The sequence below is a fragment of the Aedes albopictus genome, chromosome 2 (genome assembly GCF_035046485.1).
Source record: "Aedes albopictus strain Foshan chromosome 2, AalbF5, whole genome shotgun sequence".
Classification (NCBI taxonomy): Eukaryota; Metazoa; Arthropoda; class Insecta; order Diptera; family Culicidae; genus Aedes; species Aedes albopictus.
Window position 1 is genome coordinate 164627596 of NC_085137.1, and position 20948 is coordinate 164648543.

Consider the following 20948-nt stretch of genomic DNA (forward strand, 5'->3'; position numbering starts at 1 on the left):
TACCAGGAATAGTACATTATGTGTAGCTAATACCATAAAAATTTCATCAAAATCGGTTAAGTGTTGGCGGAGATATCTTCGAAACAAAAGACTTACCATTTGAGAATCTTGGGCCAAACAAACACTTTAAAAAATATCACATTTTTTACCTAAAACTGTAGAGCCAAAAATACTGAACCGATTTCAATGAAAATTTTTCTGTACAAAAAGTATGTATGTAGATGTAGGGTAAGAAATCGAACTTTGAACTAGTCAAATTGTAATCTTAATTTGAACCATTTCAAAATTCATTAAAATGACGTACTTTTTAGGCAAATATTGTCCCGAAAAAGATGTTAAACGGCTTTCCGTAATATAACCTGTTAACATGGACTTTAAAAGCATTGAAAAAATCGTTTTTGTCATGGAAAACAGGCAATTGAAAAATCACTGTGATTTCACCCATTTCCCCCCAGAGAAAGCACATTTTCGGTGCACTCGTACAGCTCATGCATTGTATCACACGCAATATGTGAACACGTCAAATGAAAGCTTATTTATCATAGAATGGACCAACCGAATAATATTCCGCATTATTTGTCATAAAATTATCAAATTTAAGTAATTCTTACTTGGAGAATGTTATCTTAAGTTGAACCATTTGTAATCTAAATTTGAACTAGTAAACGAGGGCGAGCTTCCAGTGTTGGCCTGCAGACTGCGCTAATGGTTGTTTTGTTTACTATTGGGGGATGAAAAATTCCAAATTTAGTTTCCAATTTCCTGAAGAGTTTAGAACATTCTTAGATAAAATTCCACTGTCTAATGAAAAATAGTTATGGAAATTAGCAGATCCATGTGTTTTTCTATTGTTCAGCACAAAATTGACTGTTGTGGGAGATGCTCGAGCTGCTGCCGCTAGTAGTTCAAATTAAGATTATAATTGGTTCAAATTATGATTACGATGGTTCAAATTAAGATTAAAATCATTGCTGACGAATAATCGAATTTTTCAATGAAATTCGGTGCAAATACAAACTTTTTACCACTTAACAGAAAGCTTATACCCGTGGCTTTCATGTACACAAGATTTTGCCGTAGTAAATTATTTCCATGTGGGAGAAAAAATCACTCAAAATTTGCCCTACTTCGGAAAGCCGCAATTTGGTTCAACTTTTGATTACCTACCCTATTGTGTAAAAAATTTCATTCAATTTGATTTGACCTTTAAAAAGTTATAGCCATATATGTAGCACTATGTCACAATAAGCGGCTCTACCCCATTTGGCATAATGCCATTTGGCATAACGCCGTTTGGCATAATGTCATTTGGCATAAAGGCCATTTGGCATAATGACCATTTGGCATAATGCCGTTTGGCATAACACGAAGAACAGCCTTCTTGGTAAGAATGTGCATAATATTTGTTGTGCCAAATGGCAATTATGCCAAATGGCCGTTATGCCAAATGGATTTTATGCCAAATGGCATTATGCCAAGCATTATGCCAAATGGGGTAGAGCCCAATAAGCAGATGTGGTTTTTGTATAGTGACATCCAAACTGCTCTAACTTTTAAAATGTTCAATCAAAATGGCTGAAATTTTCACTGAGAACAGATTAACACAACGATTTTACTCTGTCAAAGTTTTTAAAAAAATCGGGACAGTGTTGCCAATACTACAGTTAAAATAATGCACACTGATTTTAAAATGTTAAAAAGTGCCCAAAATTTGAAAACCCCTTTTTTTGTTTGAATTATTAAAAAAAAAGTACTGAACCGATTATAATGAAAACTTCACCACTTATTATGACTTACTTGAATAACTTACAGTCAAATTTTCAGACGTTTTGATGTGCTAACAACTAAGTTATAGCCTCAACAATTTTTAAAATAAAAGCCCAAAATTTCCAAAATAACATTTTATTGTATCGACAATATTTGCGCCAATACTGAACCGATTTTGATGAAATTTTTAGGGCATTAACTACACATAACATGCTATTCCTGGTTGAAAAATCAGCTATTTTTGTGAACGCAATCAAAAGTTATACATTATTTCGAGTGTCTCTTTTTTTTCGAGTCCAGTCTTTAGGATCAACACCCTAGAAGAGGCCGAAAACGCATAAGCGTACCACAATGGGTTCGAACAGCCCCCTAGAAGAGAACTGAAATAAAGCATGAAGCGTAAAAAGGGATTATAGCTCTTTACCACAGCGGGTCAAGAACAACAGAACGTCTTGAAGATTTAGGTTTTTGAAGTCAGTTCTGATGTCAGGTAAGTGCTTAGTATTTACCGAGTGCTCGGAAACGCAGTTACGCAAAACTATACAGTTACATATCAAATGATATTTTTTTTGTTGGGATTTGAACCACTGCGACCATTATTTTGATCTATTGTGGTATACCCCTGTTTAGTTTCGCATTTGTTCAGGACGACGAGTCACCATTGAGGGTTGACGTCGTTTGCTGATTATGCGAAGTACCCCAATCTGAGATGATTCTTAGGATAAAATCAATCATCAAATTGGTATTTTTCAACCAAATTTCAGAAGGATTTAGAATACCCTTGGTGAAATATTGTCTTCTACGCACAAAAAAAATGAAGTTCTAGAAATCTGAAAAAAATAGTTATTTATGTAACGAGTTGCAAAAAGTTGATTTTTTCAGCACGAGTCGTATATTTATCCAACGAGGCTTGCCGAGTTGGATAAATACGAAGAGTGCTGAAAAATCGAGTTTTGCTACGAGTTCCATACACAATTTTATGCAATGATTTTTTTCATAATGCAACTCATTTGAGTTGCATAATGTTCATAATGCAACTCAAATGAGTTGCATTATGAAAATTATACAACTATTTTTCATAATGCAACTCATTTCAGTTGCATAATGAACCAGCTCAGAAAAATCGATCTTTATGATATCAAAATGAGTTAGATAAAATAAAAATTATGTTACTGAATTGCATAAAAATCATAGTGGCTCAGAAAAAGGTGCTCTTTCGTATAAAAACAAAAAATGAATACATTTTCCAAAATTTAAAAACCCAATTACATTCTATGTGTAAGTTCCACTTCAGTGTTTTTCTCTCGATTTAGATGCTTATGATCAGTGTTTTCGATAATTATCGATATTTCTTGAGTCATAGTGTTCAATTATCCTTTCATTTGAGAAAAATAATCGCCCAGGGAGATTTCATTTTTTTAGCCGATTTTCGCTCTTCAAACAAAGCAACAACAGAAACAAGCGAATGAATGAAATTTTTCAATCTAATATGCTGAATATATTAATCTTTATGTTCAAATCACATACTGACTTGCTTTTAGCATGATGAAACGGTATTAAATTTAGTTTTGTAATCGAAAATTGAACTTTTCTTATTTGGTTGTTACGTATTTTTACTGGTTCTAAAACATGATAGAGGGTAGGCGAAATTTGTTCCCAGTTGACAGTCAACTTACACCCCTGCTTTTGAAGGGTTGATGTTCAATCCTTCGTTTTGACACCAACGCCAGGTACAGTTTAATGCAGATCGCATTCTGTTTTTTATGATGCTGTCAAACTTTCCACGCACTATTATAACTACGTCATCTGCAAAACCGATGACTTCGAAGCCTTTCTCCACTAGTGTATTAAGAAGATCATCAACAACACTTAGTGACCATAGTAAGGGGGACAATACACCCCCTTGAGGACATCCCCTGGTAGTCTTTACAGTTATTGATGATTCTCCCAATTCAGCAGATACTTTTCTATTATTTAGCATTTCCATTATCCACTTTTTGATACAAGGATCGAAGTTTCTATTTGTCATTGAATTGTCAATAGAGCTGCAGGACGCATTATCAAAAGCACGTTCTATATCAAGAAATGCTACAAGAGCAATTTCTTTCCTGTTAAGTGTACTTTCTATTTTTGTAAATGATATAGCGAAACTCCATAATCGGATTCATAGCTATCACATACAACAGTCTTCCCAAACGAACACCAAACTCGCTAAGTACTGCTGTATTTATACTCCGCCTGTACTCTGACTGTGCGTTCAAACCGCAACACACAAATCTGTACCCAAACGTGTAGGGTATTTGTGCCTATCTTAGTCTCATTAAGGATGTGCAACATGAAAAATCACTCACAGCGCAATGTATACGCTTCAAACTTAATGATACAAACCTTTAACACACGTGCTCACTTCCACTGTTGATCTTACGATGCACTAGAGTGGGATTTACCTTCAATATTTGATTTAATTGCGATCACAAATCGCGAGCCACTCGCACCTATCTTCAGCACACCGTAAAATTTTCATCTCATCGCGGTCCACCGGGTGGCCCCTTATTCATCTCAACAGTATTTACAGCAAATCCACAACCACTCTCACATTTTCTCATCGTAGAGCATTCTGCACTCACCCACTAACGCACTCCCTTTCCCTAGCAGGTGACAGTTTCATTGTAATTGTTTTCCTCTCTCGCAAAGGAGAAGTCACAACAATGTGCGGCGCGACGAATCGTCTATGCTCGCTCCCCACGTTTTGCACTCGCATACATTCACAGCTGATTGGCAAATCAGTGCTGCCGAACTGGATGATAGTTCGTAAAGCTTGAGCGGTAGCAGCATATTTAGATGAAAACCAAACCAAATATTTTGAAAGAAATGGCGTTGGAAAATGAAATTATTGATCGATTTGCGTAGAAGTTCGATTACCAAGATGTTAAACCAAGAAACGACCATATTCTGATTGAAAAAACATCGAATTTGTAGTGACCAAATCTCATTCAATTAACTACTTGTTTCTTGATGTCTGGCACCGCTGTGATGCTTGCTTTGGTGCTTCGGCAGAGATGTGCGCCGCGGTTAAAACATCATTTTTGGTCGTCGGCGGCGGCGGCGTTAAAAATGAGAATTCAATATTTCGCTCTTTTACATCTCATATAGCGAAACATTTTAACAAACTATACTTTGCATATGAGAATGTAAATACACTAAAACCTCAATTTATGCATGTTATTTTAATGCACTTTTTAGTTTATGCACCTTTTTTTATGACCTGCATAAATTAAGGGAAAGCTACTCAGAACCAATATTGTGCATAAGAATATTTAACCCTTCAGCGCGCGCGCTGTTGTAAAAAGTACAACACTACCAAAAAACCTCGCTTTTCGTATACAGCGCTAGCGCGGTGCAGTTTCAGTTGTTTGACGGCGCGCGTCCTGGAAGGTTAATAATGACGGTAACTATTGCAACGGCGGCTAAAGGGTGTTTATAAGGGTGAGCAAATGGAAGTCACAGGGGAGTTTCAGGGGGTTCCCAGGGGTTTCCGCGAGGTACCAGGAGATCTCCGGGGGGTTTTCGGGGGTCTGAGGGGGTTTTCGAAAGCATTGCAGAGAGTTTCAGAGGATTTTCGACGGGGTTTGGAGGCGTTACTGGTACGTTTTCGGGGGTTTCCGAGGATCTCACGTGCGTTAAACGGGTGCAAGTGGGGGTTCAGATGCGTTACAGGGTCCGAGGGGATTTTAGAGGGATTTTGGAGGCATTTCAGGAAGTTTCAGAGCATTTTTGGCGGGATTCAGAGGCGTTACGGAAGCGTTTTTTTTTATGCACAAATTTCCCTCATTTTATGCCTTTTTTAATTTATGCACCCCCAGCCATGTGCATAAATTGAGGTTTTAGTGTAGTAACTTGTAATTGCGCACTCGTATATAGTGCGGCAGACAATTAAACGTTCCATAATAAATAAAAAAAATCCATAATAATTCTTAAGTTATGGCATGAATTGAATTATTAGAACCTGAATTCTTCAGATTTCATTACATCGGAGAAAATTGGGTTGATTTTGAAATTCCTCACATTTTGTATGTATGTAATAAAAATTGACGAAAAATTTTAAACCTGATTTACTCGAAAGTGGGTTTTTGTCACTTACACCCCTTTGCTTCTAACCCCCTCAAATATAAACGAACGTTGTTATGACGTCACGCGGGGAAAAGCATGCATGCTGTCATTGCATGCTTTATACACCTTGTGTGAAGAATATGATATTTGCTAGGATTTTTATATGATGATATATAAGTGACTAAAAAGTAACTAAAATCTCAACAGGATCATTGAACGAAATATTTTGTTTATTCGGCAATGAATGACATGCATTCATTTTGGGAGCGTTTAAACTTAAATCGATTATTTTCTGAAGAATATTGGGGAAATTCTAAGTTCGGTGGCGTGATGAGTTTTAAGCTGGCGGCGTGCTAGAAAATCAAAACATCCGGCGGCGTGAAGTAATAAATCTCGACGGCGCACATCTCTAGTCCTTGAGACAAAATGAGATGAATATAGGTACTAGGCCGAAGAAGGGGGCTTTTACCCTACTTATGTTTAAAGTTCGTTTTAAACACAAGTTCGAACATATGTACAGTACACGCGTACCGCGCGAAACGAAGTGGGAAGCAATCGTGCAAAAAAGAACTTTCTCGAACGACTATTGACAGTTCGGCACCAATCGTTTACCAATCCGAACGTCGATTCGGGTTTCATTCTCGGCTTGCGCTCGGATCGATTTTCGTTTTGTACTTCTGTACGTACACAAGTTTTGTACTTGAGTACACTTCGTACGGAGTACGGCAGCAAACACGGGTACTTCGATGTTTGGCGTTTGATGTTCAACACAAGTGCGAGAAAACGTACAGAAGTTGAACATGTGTCAAGTTCGTGGGAAGACTGCATACAAATGAACCTGCCAGCTGAATTCGCTGAATACAAGTTTGTTTGACGACATGACTTCAAGCTTGGACATGTGCTTCTATTTTGTGCACTTGTCGCCATAAAATAAGTCAATTTAATATCTAATAACCCAATTTTTGACACAAGGTGAGATACGTGCAGTATCTAACGCTATAAAAATTTAAATCAATTGGTATGAAATTGACTTAGTAATAGCGAAAAATGACTTAAATAGGTGCATCTGTCCAGTATTGTTTTTTATCTAGTTCATCTATTTGGGGCTCAATCACGTATAACGCTTTACGAAGCGCCGAAAGTCTTTTTTAGTACTCAATAATATACAATCTACGAGATAATAACTTTTCTTACCACATTCGTTGTTAATAATGAGTGGAAGTCAGGGTACTCGTGGCAAAAGGTCACATTTTGAAGGATGGACAGGGTAAGGATTGGACCAAAGGTTTCACTGAAGTTCATTCGCGGTGTATTGCATCTTACTAGCGTGTTCGGTGACTTGTGGTGTTGGTACCAGCTTGTAAAAAATGTGAAATGTTTGTATGAACACGAAAGTCTACAAGAGGTGAGGAGGGTTCTGATATGCCCAAAATTTGGTCTGCATGGTTTATCAACAGCCCCTTGCACGGCTTGATCTTCCGGATGGCCAGGGGCAGCTTGTTAACACAAAGAGGACAAAACAGAGAAAAAAAACTGAAGAAGACAACACAAACGAATTAAACTTTTAGACCAGACGAGGGAGAAATTCATATATGGCCTGCATAGGGGTGATTCCGGATTCCCAGCACATCTCTTACTGGAACAAATGGTTGACTACCTCGGACCTCAAGGGTATCAGGTGTCAGAAAGCCGGCTCCAGGCACTGTAATAAAGCATAAAGCGAAAGAGAGCCTATAGCTCTTTACTACAGCGCTGCAGCGAGCGGGTTAAGAACAACAGAATATCCTGAAGATTCAGGTTTCTGAAGTCATGTCGAAATGACATTTCAGCACTGGGTGTGACTGAGGATGTAGAGCAGTATCCACAAACCGTGTATAATTTATTATGTGTTATCCTAAATGTGATGTTGTGCAAATAAATGTATGTAGGATGCTAAAGTGAAGGCGACACATTTACACAAGGTTAAATGGACACGCATCCAATATCATCTTATTTAGTGTAGAATTAGCATAAGTTAAAATACACGTAAATACAAACAAAAAAAAAAAAAAATATCATCTTATTCGACATCATATACGACTTTGTTCCAATTGGAACGTCTCACAAATGAGAAGTAGCAGCAATGATGCTGTGAATCATCTGACAATCGTTTGTCTATAATTCAGCTTAGAATCAGAAGCTTATTATTAAAATGTTATGTTCGGCAAGCATGTAGGTAAATGATTTTCCTATAATTTTCATTGAGGACGCCATATTATATCTTTCATATTGACGTTTGACCCGAGGAAGCATGAAGTTGAAAACTTGTGAGGACCAGAGCTATGTTGGATGCACCTTTCACGTTGTTGACTCACCAATTTGCTGGGGAGGTCTACAGTAAAAATAGCCATGTAACCGTTGACCACATTGAGATTTACCCCAAAATTTATTCAAGTAGTCAAAGTGATCAACAAAATAGAATAAACATGAAGTCAATTTTATACGGCCTCTTCCTATACGGAGATCCATTTCCACAAAAGATTCGTCCTCTCACTAGCTATTAATTTAATAAGCAATTTAATTCTCCAATCAGGACAATACCAAATCAACGGACGAGCGTTCAACTCTTCAGCTCACTGAGCATGACCGCGGTGCCGGCATGGTTCTCATCGTCACTAATTCAGTCCAACATCATCATTTCAACCGTTTTCGTCCAATTTAGCTCTTCGCTTGCGACGGACGCGTCGCGCACATTCTGACAAAGAACATCAAAATCGCCTGATTTGAACAATTTTGCACGCTGACAAGGACGCCTGATGATTTCGAAGCAGAAGTCCGATTCATTCAGTAAATTCGATAAATGCACGATGATTCAGTGCAGTGCAGACCGAGCGCCAGATCTGTGTACATTCCTAGGTATATGTAGTTTGTTTTGGTACACATGTACAACACTGGGTTAGAAAAAAAAAGAACCTCAAAGTCCACTTTTGCTCTCGTTCCACCGAAGAAGCCCTCGTTCAAAAAGCGTTCAAACAAACCCATAATCGTTGATCCGTTTTGCTCGATTCGTTTGTGGATCCGATGCACAACAATCGGTTTTGCGCAATCAAACAATTAATCAAAAATGTAAATTTGGTCGAATTAGACCCTCGGTACCGAACTGGTAAGGGGGCTGGTCATCGATCGTCGATGTTGGAGATTGTTGTTGGGCGAAATACCTCTGATGGTTGTCCATCTTTTACACCAAAGCGCAAAGATGATCGATATTTAGCGAGTTTTTCGAAAGTTATCGCATGGAGCATGGCCGGACAATCCCTCCCATCCGCCTACGGAAAGCGTCACAATCGATATCCGTTCGCGTCGTCGTCGGGTTATCGATCCTCAGAATTTGCATTTTGGTACCAATATTTCGTTTGCGCTCACTTGGATGATTGATATCGAGCGCAATGACGACGAGCGTGTGCAATTATCAAGTGCAATGCAGCCGTTTAGAAAGTGGATCAACCACGGTCGTGTTAGTCCATGCAAGCAATTATCAATCTCGATTAGTGATTTGCATGAAATTAATTATGCAACTAAGCTAAATGACGCCGGCTAATGACGTTCAGGTGCCAGTTTTACACTCTACGTACATAATATTCACCAATATGATTAGCTTTCTTGTGAAATCTGGAAAATGTACTTTGTCAATCTTATTATATATCAATTTGCTTCAAATTACTGGATCATTAAAAATTTAAAGAGAGTGATAAAGATTTAGCATGTATTTGATAAACCAAACGTAGGTACTATTATAGTGTCGCCAGATCAGCTGTGTAAAAGGAATGAACGGATATCAGCTTGGGATTAACATGTTTCCTCCGTTTCTCTTGGATATCGTCGTCATCATCGTCTCATTCAAAATTTGAAAACAGTTTTCTGGTTCAGTCTAGTCTATACAGATGCGCGATCACGTGGATACGAAAAATGAATGGATCAAGTTGATCAACTTACAGTGGAAATTTGATATTGATTTATGTAGTTTCCAAAACTATTTGAGCATTTTTTGAAAAGTGAAAATATTGCCTGTGCCGATCATTTTTTCTATCCCCTGTATATTTCTTTATTAACTTTCTTTGTGTTTCTCCAAAAATTATGTGTAAGACAATACATGGATTGTCATACCCAGCATTTTTTTGTATGTACCCGAGTAGATGCGAAGAACAAACCAAAGAGAACAAAATAATAACAAAGTTTGCCATCATATCTCATTTTATCATTCCTATGTTATTTATGAAAAACACTAAATAACTCGCTAAGAACAAAAAATATTATCATTGCAAAATTTGTTATTTCTGAGTTATTATTGCATAACAATAAATAACTGAATAATAACAAAATATGTAATCATAGCAAAATAAGTTTTAAAGAGCATCCTAAGTAAAATAACATCCTAATTGCATATTTTGCAATCATAACTTGTTTTGTTATTGATGAGTTATTTAGTATTTATCTTATTTTAAATAGACTATTGATGAACAGCAAATTTTGTTATTGGTTTGTTAGTAAATAAAGCTAAAATAATGACTAACTTTGTTCCAGAAAAAAGTAAATAATAACTTATTTTGTTATTATAAAATCAAACCAAGGACAAAACATTTCTGAATTTACAATACAGTTTTTTTTTTCAATCATAAGAACAAAATTTACAATTATGGTGATCTTTTTTATGAAATAACATATTTTGTTCTAACTTTGTTCTCAATAACGGAAATTATCATAAATATCTAACCCTTTTCATAAAAAGTCATGGTTGTTAAAAGCTTTACATCCATTCTTTCGCAAACATCATGATTCTGAACCATGGAACCATGCCGGTGAGTCATGAAACCATGAAGCAGCGTCATAAAATTATGATTCAAAACAAGCGGTTGCGAGCTTTCTACTCATTACACAAACCTGTTTGGGAGACGAACCAGCCTCGGGCTGAAAGTCTCGATAATAAAGATATTAAAAAAAAACAAACCTGTGAAACAATTGTTTTTTCATGCCCGGTCTGATCGCAATAAGACAACAAAGTATTATTTCTACTGAAAAAGTGTAAAAATCTTATAACTCTAAGCTTATTACACTAACAATATGTTTGTAATGCAAAGTTTCCAAACCCGTAGTGTGAAGAAAGAATCCAATTGAATAACATCTGCAGCAGGAGAAGTGCTTTTATTTTATATATGAAATGGAAAATTGACGTGAAAGATATTTTGATTCATTTTACGATCCCTAATTTTAATCACTGTTTTGTGGATCTGAATTCCTTTCGGATCATTTGAAATTAATTGAGAAATCGGACGTGAGGATGAACTGGACGGTGGTGAAAATATCAGCTATTGCTCTGTTGCTACTAAGATTTCATGTTCTACTTCACTAATAACTAATCCTGTGTTTGCTCACTTGAAGTGCATGATCTGATTGTTTTTTATTAGCCACATCAATGCGAAATCTAAATTTTCGTCATTGAAATCGCAAAGCAAATCGTTAGAACAGAGGGATGATATCAAAAATAACACGGCATTCCTTAAGAATTAATCAACAGTAATCGAAATTAGAAGCGGCTACAATCATAAATTTAAAAGAACAAACATCAATAAGAAATCATAAATGATAAGCACAAGTTTCATAAATGAGGCTTTTTTTTGTTGGTTTTAATTGGTTTTTCTCAGTTCACCGAGAAAAACCAATTAAAACTAACAAATGAAGTAAACGGTGATCAAAACCAATGAAAGATAAATGAGGCTTATGACTTCCTAAATGTTCGTCATGATTCTAGAGTGCCATGATATTATGATTATATTTTCCGCTATTTGCCGATCGAACCAAAATCATAAAAGAAATCAAATACTAGTTTCACCAATAAAGGATATGATTTCATACATTTTTGTCATGATTCAGAATACATGCGGCATGATATCATGCCAAAATTTATCCTTTTGAGCTCTAAATGTAGAAAACGTGAAGTCAAGGTTAAGTTACGGCGAAGCGAGGCATGATATCAGGCTTGTTGTAGATGAAAGAACTCCAGATTAGTGAGATACATATAAAGTGTCTTGGAATGATGCTTGAGATTTCAAGAGGTTCATGAACACTGGCTTTGCAGCAATACATTTTGAATGATTCCCGAAAACTTTGTACACCCCAAAAGATTTTACTGTCTTTTACTGTTGATCAATTTGGTGAATATGATTGATTATAAAAGGTCTTTCTTAATAAGCGAGAAATAATGTCGTTACAAACGTAGACTTGAAGTTTTTAATTCAAGGGAAATGTCTTAAAAGTATCATCAAGATTTCAAAAGATGCATGGATCCCGATGGGTTCTGTAACGATATTATTCATAACAAAACGCGTTACTGCTACACTGACAGAAAAACGTTCACATTGAAACTAAAATAACGTTTGTTGAATTCAAACATTGAAATTATTTTAGAATTATGCGAATTCTTATAGTTTCAAACAGATTTGCTAATTGGAAATCCATGTGAAATTCTGTTTGATTTAACAATCCAGTGGTTTATGGCGACTCTTGTAGAAATTAACATATTTCTACTTTGTTTCTAAATCAATTTAACTGATCAATCCCTCGGCGTCGAAGAGGAATGTAAAAACCACAATATTTAACATGAAATCAAAGTATTTTGAGCCGGGGCCCGTGGCGTCGCACGTTCGCTTCATATGCGGATGGTCATGGGTTTGATTCCCGGCACTTGCAATTTTTCGTCAGTTGCTTTTCCCCCGAGAGCAACTGACAATGACCCTCTTCTGAGCCCCATGGCTCAAACGGACCCGGATACCTGGACATCGGCGAACTGCTACTCATAATGGACCCCCAATCGGACTGGAAAGGAACAACGGCCATCCATCATCATCCTTGTGCTCACTATTCTTAGATATAAAGTAGAAAAGCAGCAGAAAGGCAACCAGTTCGATAAAGTAGAATGGAATCTAGGCGCTATACAAAATGTAAGTGCAGCTGTCAATAGAAATTGCTCACGTAGTGCCCCCGTGGACAATAGAGCTGTAAATTAGATTAAGTGATTAAGAATAATAAAAAAGTATTTTGATGCGAATGTTTTACTGATAAATCCCTCGGTCACTTCTGTCAAACCAGGCAGAATGTTTTGCTTTCCAAAGCATTTACAACTTTGCAAATGCTGGAGAAGGTATAATTTTCAAGTTATGGAAAGCTGTTGTAATCAGGAAGTTCCCTGATTTTTCTGTGGGCATCTTTTGTTTTCTTTTTTTTTTCAATATAAATAAACCAGAGAAAAAACAAGCATGTTGTTTTCCATGAATATATTACTGAAAGTAAAAGAAAACCAAGGATGTTTTCGGTCACCTGGCAATCATTTGACTCATTTGTCTGTAACTCAGTTCAGAAGCATAACATTAAAATATGGTTTTCAGCAAACTTGTAGATTAGTGTTTTTCCTTCAATTATCACCAAAGAAGCCATATCCTAACCCTCATAAATACGGCGAGAGAGCACTAGTATCACCTACTCATACTAAACGATCGAAAATTCCGATCGTTTAGTATGAGTAGGTGGTAAGTACTCTAACGCCGTATTTATGAGAGTTAGAATATGGCGTTCTTGGTGATAATTGTTGGAAAAACACTATTTAATCTACAAGTTGGCTGAAAACCACATTTTAATGTTATGCTTCTGAACTGAGTTATAGACAAATGAGTCAAATGATTGCCAGGTGATCGAAAACATCCTTGAAGTAAACTATTTTTGAATCTACCATAATATTGTAGAAGTCAAACCTGACAACCCATGTCAAAAGCCTGAAGGTCTTGTTATTTCAGTAAGTTTTCCGATTGAGGAACAACAATACAGGATTGTAAAAACAATCATATATTCTCATTGTGGCTAAAACTATGTCAAATTCCTTTGACTTTACGTCAAATATGATTAATTCTACCGTAGATTTGTCTGCGTGTTTGAGAGATCGTAAATAAAAAATTATCTTAGAGATCGTTCATAAAAATTGACGCAAAATTCCCAATTCGAAATTGTATTTGCTCAATTTGTAGCAGTAACAGTACAGTAGACGTTCGCTCGGTGCAAACGGTTTAACTGCAACGCTTTTTAACCGCAAGTCCGCTAAGTGCAACAATTTTGCAGTTATCGCACCGCTATCTGTCAAAAACGAACATCAACAGAGTTGCGATGTTTTTCAGATGCACTACTGCTGCATTGCGATGTTTTAGAGTGCATTCTGGCTGCGTTCAACAGCAATTGACAACTGTTTGACGGCTGTCAGTCGTTGCAGTTAGCGAATTTCATTCGGTAACTGAAACGTAAACATGTTGCACTTAACGAACGTCTACTGTACACTTTTCACCAATACATTTGTAACAAGTTTGCAAATGGCATCAATACTTTACCTTCAGTTATGAAAAAAGTAAATGTCTTCTTATTTCTAGGTAGATCAATCACATACAATCGTTGACAAAAGCACAATTGAGCTAAATTTTTGACCACGATCTACAAATTACGTGAATTTTCGTTTGACGGGGTTTCATTGCGTCCCGGATTATCAGAGGGTGGTTCAAAGACAAAAGTAAGTAACCTAACATAATTAAAAATTCCTTTGGTTACTTACTTTTTCCTTCATACCAACCTCTGATACTTTTTTTTTTGCTCCCCGTTGGAATGGAATGAAATCCTGTCAAACAAAAGTTTACGTTATTTATAGATTGTGGTCAAAAATTCAGCTCAATTGGGTCACTGTAAACTAAGATACAAGGTTCCAAACTTGAGCATTTTGTATGGAAATCAGCATTCGATTACAAACTTTTGTCACCGACTCTAGGTGATAATCCCAAAATAAAGAATTTAGTACGCAGAACAATTTTTTTTCTCTAAGATGCCAAACCGCTTAAGTCATTATTTGAGGCCACAAAAAAATGGATTACGGATTTGAGAATATAGTTATATGTAGATTTCTCCGTAGATTCGGTTCGGTGGCCACATCCGGTAGTTCATAGACTCATTCTAAGACTGTTTATAAACAATTTTCATGATTAGTTAGTTTTATGTATGTCCAGGGGATAGACAAAATGATCGGGATAGGCAAATTTTTCACTTTTCAAAAAATGATCAAGTAGCTGTAATGTTTGCCAAATTTTTACTGTAATTTGGTCAACTTGTTGTCTATCAATGGTCCAAGTTTGGGAAGATCGGGCTATTCTACATGAAGTATGAAAGATTCTGGAAAAAGGCTCTGTTATCCGATAGCCAACTTTGAACTGTTATATCTCCGGATTCAATGAACCGAATGTAATGAAATTTTGAGTGTCTATGACTTATATAATGAGCTTCATAAAAAAATTTACCTAACTTAAAATTGTAAGCATGGAATTTAATTATAACGATAAGATTATTTTGCTAATAAAATGCTAAAATAGCCAAAACTCAACATCGCTTCAAAATTTAAGATGGTAATTATAGTTCAGTTATATTCCCTCAAATTGACTTGAGTATAGTTATGTCTTGGAAGGAAGTAACAAAATATCCTATAAGAAATTGAGACAAGTTATAAGATGCATGTTAAAAATAGTCTAATTCTGCTATTCTGCTATTCTGCTATTATCAACGCATCCCCTGACCTTCGCCCATCTGCGTTGTCTTTTCACTAGGCAATACGTCTAGCAATTGATGTTTATGGGCTTGCCGGACCAAGTCAGTTATCCACAGTGGAACTGACACTGAGGAAGATTACAAGTGGTAGTCGAAATACGCGTATCTGTCAAAGGATAAGCAATTAGGGCGGAATTTAAAGGTACGAAACTGATTACACTCATTCGAAGTAAAAATTTGATGAATGTTTGATGCACTTTTCAAATAGTAACAGCAAGTTGACCATTGTTTGAAAAGTAAAATTTTTGCCTGTCCCGATTATTTAGTCTATCCCCTGTACATAGAGTGAATTTGCCCCTTCTAAGGTGTTAGGTTTTGTGTACCACGATGGCGTAGTGCATGTTTAGAGTGCCTATCTGAGTCATATTGACCCTAATATCTACTAGGGGTAATTGCGAATCACAAAAGAAAACACGCTGTGTACGCAAGAACAGCCCTTTTATAAGAATCTAACCTAGTGACTTACTGGAATAACTTTGGCCACGGGGCCATTCCAACGTTCTCTTTTCACTTTACAAACTAAACAAACCCGTTAGTATTCGCTGAACGGTGAGATTTTTAGTTTACAACCCTAACGCAAAATAAGTGTAATTGAATTTTTCTTCGCCAAATTCATCTCTCTGATAACAATATCTTAGGTACTTCGTGGAATATTTACGTATACGGTTTACGAAGACCAGCAGTAAATAGTGCAATCAACTTTGCACTGGCATCATCTTCTGTTATTTACGATAATAACACATATAATTTCTCGCAGTCCCAGTGCACCACAAGCGAAGATGACAGTGGTTATCAATTATAAGCAGTATGTGAAGGAGAAATGGTATAACCTTTTGGTCCACATTTGATGCCCATTAAGTTTATGGCATGATTGAAAGAAGTTTGGGCTATGAATCGATCTCAAAACTACTTGTACACTCTAGTTAGGGTAGATTAACTAAGACTGGAAAACATTGAACTTCTAGTGTTAACCTTGAAATTTATTGTTTTTAGATTGCAGACACAGTGATATTTCGAAAATCCAAGAGGCAGTTCATGTGCATATGGGGAAACTAGGCAACAAACAAATATATGACTTAGAATAGACTTGGACCGTAGATGCAGGACAAATAATTTAAACACCAATAAACAATCCAATATTCTTACCTCATGATTTAGTTCTAATGTGTTTAATCTACGCCATTATTCAACCATGTCTGCAAACATCAAGTATTTCGCCAGCAACAGTGGCTCACAAACCTGTCATTCAAGAAACACTGTTCTAAATCAACACATCCAAGCAGAGATAAACGCTGCTATATAAACCACTTATGCGCCGTCTGATCGGAGTTCAGTTTGTCGCTTGAATTATCAAAACGATGTCACGGTACGACCCGGTCGCAAGAGTATGGCACGGCTCAGTGCAACCTCCGCTGTTCAATCCGCAGATCAGCATAGGACAAATTATGTTCAACATGTTGGAACGCACTCCCGAGAGGGTTACCCAGATTGATGGAGACACGGGGCAGGAGTTGACCTGCGAGGAATTCCGGCTCCGTGCAATTCGGATCGTGCAGAACTTACAGGTGCATTATGACTTGAAAAAAGGAGAAATGGTTGTGGTCGTCTGTCGTAATAGTGAGAACGTGTTTCCGTTGGTGTTGGCTTTGGTGGCGATCGGAGCACAATTCGTGCTGATGCCGATTTATTTCGTGCTGGACGAAGTGAAGCATTCCGTGAAGAAGTACCAACCGAAGGTGGTGTTTTGTGATGAGGCGAATTACGGAGATTTGGTGAATGCTTGTAAGAATGATGTAACGGAAGAACCAATGATATTTGTTCTGGAAAGCGAAAGGCCAGATGTGCTAAAGTTCGAGACACTTCTGGAGCAAACCGGGAAAGAGTACACATTCAGAGCCCCCTATCTGGGAGATGCCAGATCAACTGTAGCGGTTATTTTAAGCAATTCCGGAACTACCAGTATGCCGAAAGGAGTTCGTCTATCGCATGCCCAAGTCGTCACGTGGAGCAATGCCTATTTACAGGTCAACAGAGGAATTATGTTTCACTTTTCACCATTGTCCTGGGGAACAGGCTTCGGTAATCTCTATAGCTGTATTGTTAATGGCACGCCGAGACTTTTCACTAGAAGCGCCTTCAATGAGGATAAGTTCTTCGATCTGCTGGCCAAGTACTCTATAAGAACAGTTCTTCTGCAACCCAGTTACAGCAAATCAGTTCTCTGTCATCCACGATGCGCCAACGCAGATTTTTTCAGCATCCAAGCGTGGGTTGTTTTTGGGAGTCTACCATCAGACTCACTCAGAGATAAGATAGAATCCATCCTACCGAATGGCAGAACCATGAATGTGTACGGCCTATCGGAATGCGGTATGATATTGCATGATGCAACCGGACGTAGACCTGGGGCAAGTGGTCAAATAGCGCAGCAAGTTCAGGCGAGAATAGTCGATGGAACGGGTAAACCGCTGGACGTTGGAGAGCATGGTGAGCTACAGGTGAAAAAGAGTGAGCCGTTCCTGGGATACTTCGACGAACCGGAAGCAATGAAGAACCTGATCACGGACGACGGATGGCTACGAACAGGAGACTGCGGCTATTTCGATGAGATGCATTATTTCCACATGAGCGAAAGAAAGAAGGATTTGCTGAGCTACAGGAACCAGTTGGTGATTCCGGGTAGTGTGGAATGCGTAATTGAGACGATTGAAGGGGTCAAGTATGCTTGTGTCGTGGGAGTGCCAGAGGAAGACTGGGAGGCATCGGATCTGTTAACCGCGGTAGTTGTAAGGGATAGAGGATCCCGGCTAACAGAGGAACAAATAATGACGACGATCAATGAACAACTTCCAGATTACAAACATCTGAGAGGGGGAGTCATCTTTCGCGACGAGTTACCACTGGGAGGCACTGGAAAGGTTTTACGAGATAAAGTGAAGAGTTTTGTCTATCAAATAAAAGGAATAAAAAATCTGTTTGATCTATAGGAAAACTTTAATTTTTTTTAATTAAATGGGAAGGGATTCTTTAATTTTTGATTCTTTGAATCCATGCGGAACACATTATTTCACACGATGAAAACTATAGGGATGACGAATTACTAGGGACAATGGAAATTTGCAATTTCGCGGAAGCCGCGAAATCCGCGAAATTAGGCAATGGTCGCGAAATGACGTGAAATCTAAGAAAATTCAAAAAAATAACCTCAAAATATCGCTAATTTTTAAATTTTAAAAATAAATTTGCTGATAACTTAACAGTATAAAATAATTAAATAATTTAATACATTTAACATCTATTTCTTTTCTGTTTTTCATCAAATTTGTTACTTTTTTTGTAAGTTTTTGATTACCTACGCCTCACAAAATTCAAGTGAATTATTCGTTTCGCATGCAAAATTGATGTTTTCTTCAACGATACGGTCAAAAATATGGTGCCGCGATATCACCGCGAAATTCGCAATGTTGGACCGCGAAATTTGAGAAATTTTGCCGCGAATTTCCATTGTCCCTACGAATTACCGACCAAATTACCAGATGGATTGGATGTGCGTGTTACTGAACAAAAACCAGTCAATCCTCTTAGGATTTCAAAACCACCCAATCGCATCGCTGGTGCGTGCTTCCTTCTATAGTCAAGGATTCCTCCAGGATTTTTTCTTCTGGAGTTTCGTTAGAAATTCATCCCGGGCAGTTCTTCATTGATTCCCCCGGGATTCCTTCAGGGATAATTCCCTGCATTTCATCAGCGATTCCTGCTGAGGTTCCTTCATTGATTCATGTCGAGATTTATCCCGGGATGCCTTTCAGAATTCTTTCACGGATTATTTGCTAGATTGCATCAGGGATTCCTTCGGGATTCTCTCAGAGTATTCTTTTGAGATTTCTCACGGGTTTCTTTCAGCGATTCCTTCCGGAATTCCTGTCAGGATTCCCCCATGAATTCCTCCCAGGATTCGTTAATTGAACGTTTCCTGGATTACATCATTGATTTTTTCCAGGTTTGCAGTATACAGATTCTTGCCGAGATTCCTTCGATATTTATTTGCATGTATCCTTTAGGAATTCCGGGATTCTTTCTCCTGGGATTTCTACAGGAACTCCTGTCGGGATTCCTTCCGTGATTTCTCTTGGTATTCCTTCAATTATTCACTCAGGTGTTTTTCTCGGGAATTCTTCAGGGATTCCTCCAAGATTCTCTTCTTAGAGATTTCTCTCAAGACTCTTTCAGGGGTTCCTCCAGGATATTCAAAGAGACTCCATATGGGATTCTTTCAGGCTCAAATATACTTTTAGGGATTCTTTCAGGAATTTCTGCCAAGATCCCTTCATTTTTTTCCTGGGTTTTCTCCCGAAATGCCTTCGGGAATTTTCTCGGGCTTTCCTTATAGATCCCGCTCAGGATCTACGGAATTACTCCAAAAATTGTTTTATTGAATCCACCCAGGATTGTTCCATTGATTCTTCCCGGTTTCTTTTAACGATTTCTCCCGAGATTCTTTTAGGGATTCCTTCATTCATTTCTCCTAGATTTCTTCAGGAATTTTCCTCAGAATTCTGTCAGGTATCGGTATTTCTCCCGAGATTCATCAAGGGATTCCTTCGGGGATTTCTCCTGGATTCTTCCAGGGATTTATTCAGTGATGTTTCCCGGATCTTCTTTACGGATATCACCCAGAACTTCACCAGGGATTTCTCCCGATTTTTGTTTTCAGAGAATCCTTTTGAGATTCGTTTAATATTTTTTCCAGGAATCCTTCCAGGATTGCTTCAAAGATTCTTCTCAGGATTCCTTCCTAGATTTTTCTGGGATTCCGCCAAGGATTTCTTCCGAAACTCAGTCTGGGAATACTCCATGATTTCTTCAGGAACTTATCTTGAGATTTTCTCAGGGATCATTCCTAGGAATCCTTCAAGAGTTCCTGCCGCGAAATGTAATGGCTACAGGACGTTCAGGCACCACATTTTCTATACGATATGCAAGAACAAATTAGATGATTTTCGGAACTCCCGACGGAATAAAAACGGAACATAACTGTAAGTCATATGTATGTAAGAAATTTACTATAAGCGATGCGTTTTATCTTAATTAACGAAAATTAATTATCTTAATCAAACGAAAACGATTGACTAGTTCATCTTGGGGCCCACGACCCTACTTCTCTTCCCGAGCAGGAGAAAATAATTGAAGAATAACAAACTCAGGTATGGAAAACCGAATACCTACAACCTGAATGAGGTATTAAGAAGCCCTGCATAAGAGGTAAAACACCTAAAATAATAACTGGTGTGTATTCTGTGCATAACACGTGAATAATGACATCAGGTATGGCAATACCTAAATAATAATCGACTATTTTTCCATACAAATGATGATTTTTCCATAATTGAATAATACCTCAAGCAGTCCTC

At 37.6% G+C, this 20948-nt stretch overlaps 3 protein-coding genes across 3 annotated transcripts in view; 2 read left to right on the forward strand and 1 right to left on the reverse strand.

The window, feature by feature from the left end:
• Nucleotides 1–20948, reverse strand: part of LOC134287784 (YEATS domain-containing protein 4-like) — a 131888-nt gene that overhangs the window by 95276 nt on the left and 15664 nt on the right. The window lies entirely within an intron of this gene.
• Nucleotides 1–20948, forward strand: part of LOC134284002 (low density lipoprotein receptor adapter protein 1-A-like) — a 40579-nt gene that overhangs the window by 8569 nt on the left and 11062 nt on the right. The window lies entirely within an intron of this gene.
• LOC134287783 (luciferin 4-monooxygenase-like) lies at nt 14547–18800 on the forward strand. Its single transcript, XM_062850676.1, has one exon. The coding sequence runs from the start codon at nt 16896–16898 to the stop codon at nt 18522–18524; it is 1629 nt and encodes a 542-aa protein (XP_062706660.1). The 5' UTR covers nt 14547–16895; the 3' UTR covers nt 18525–18800.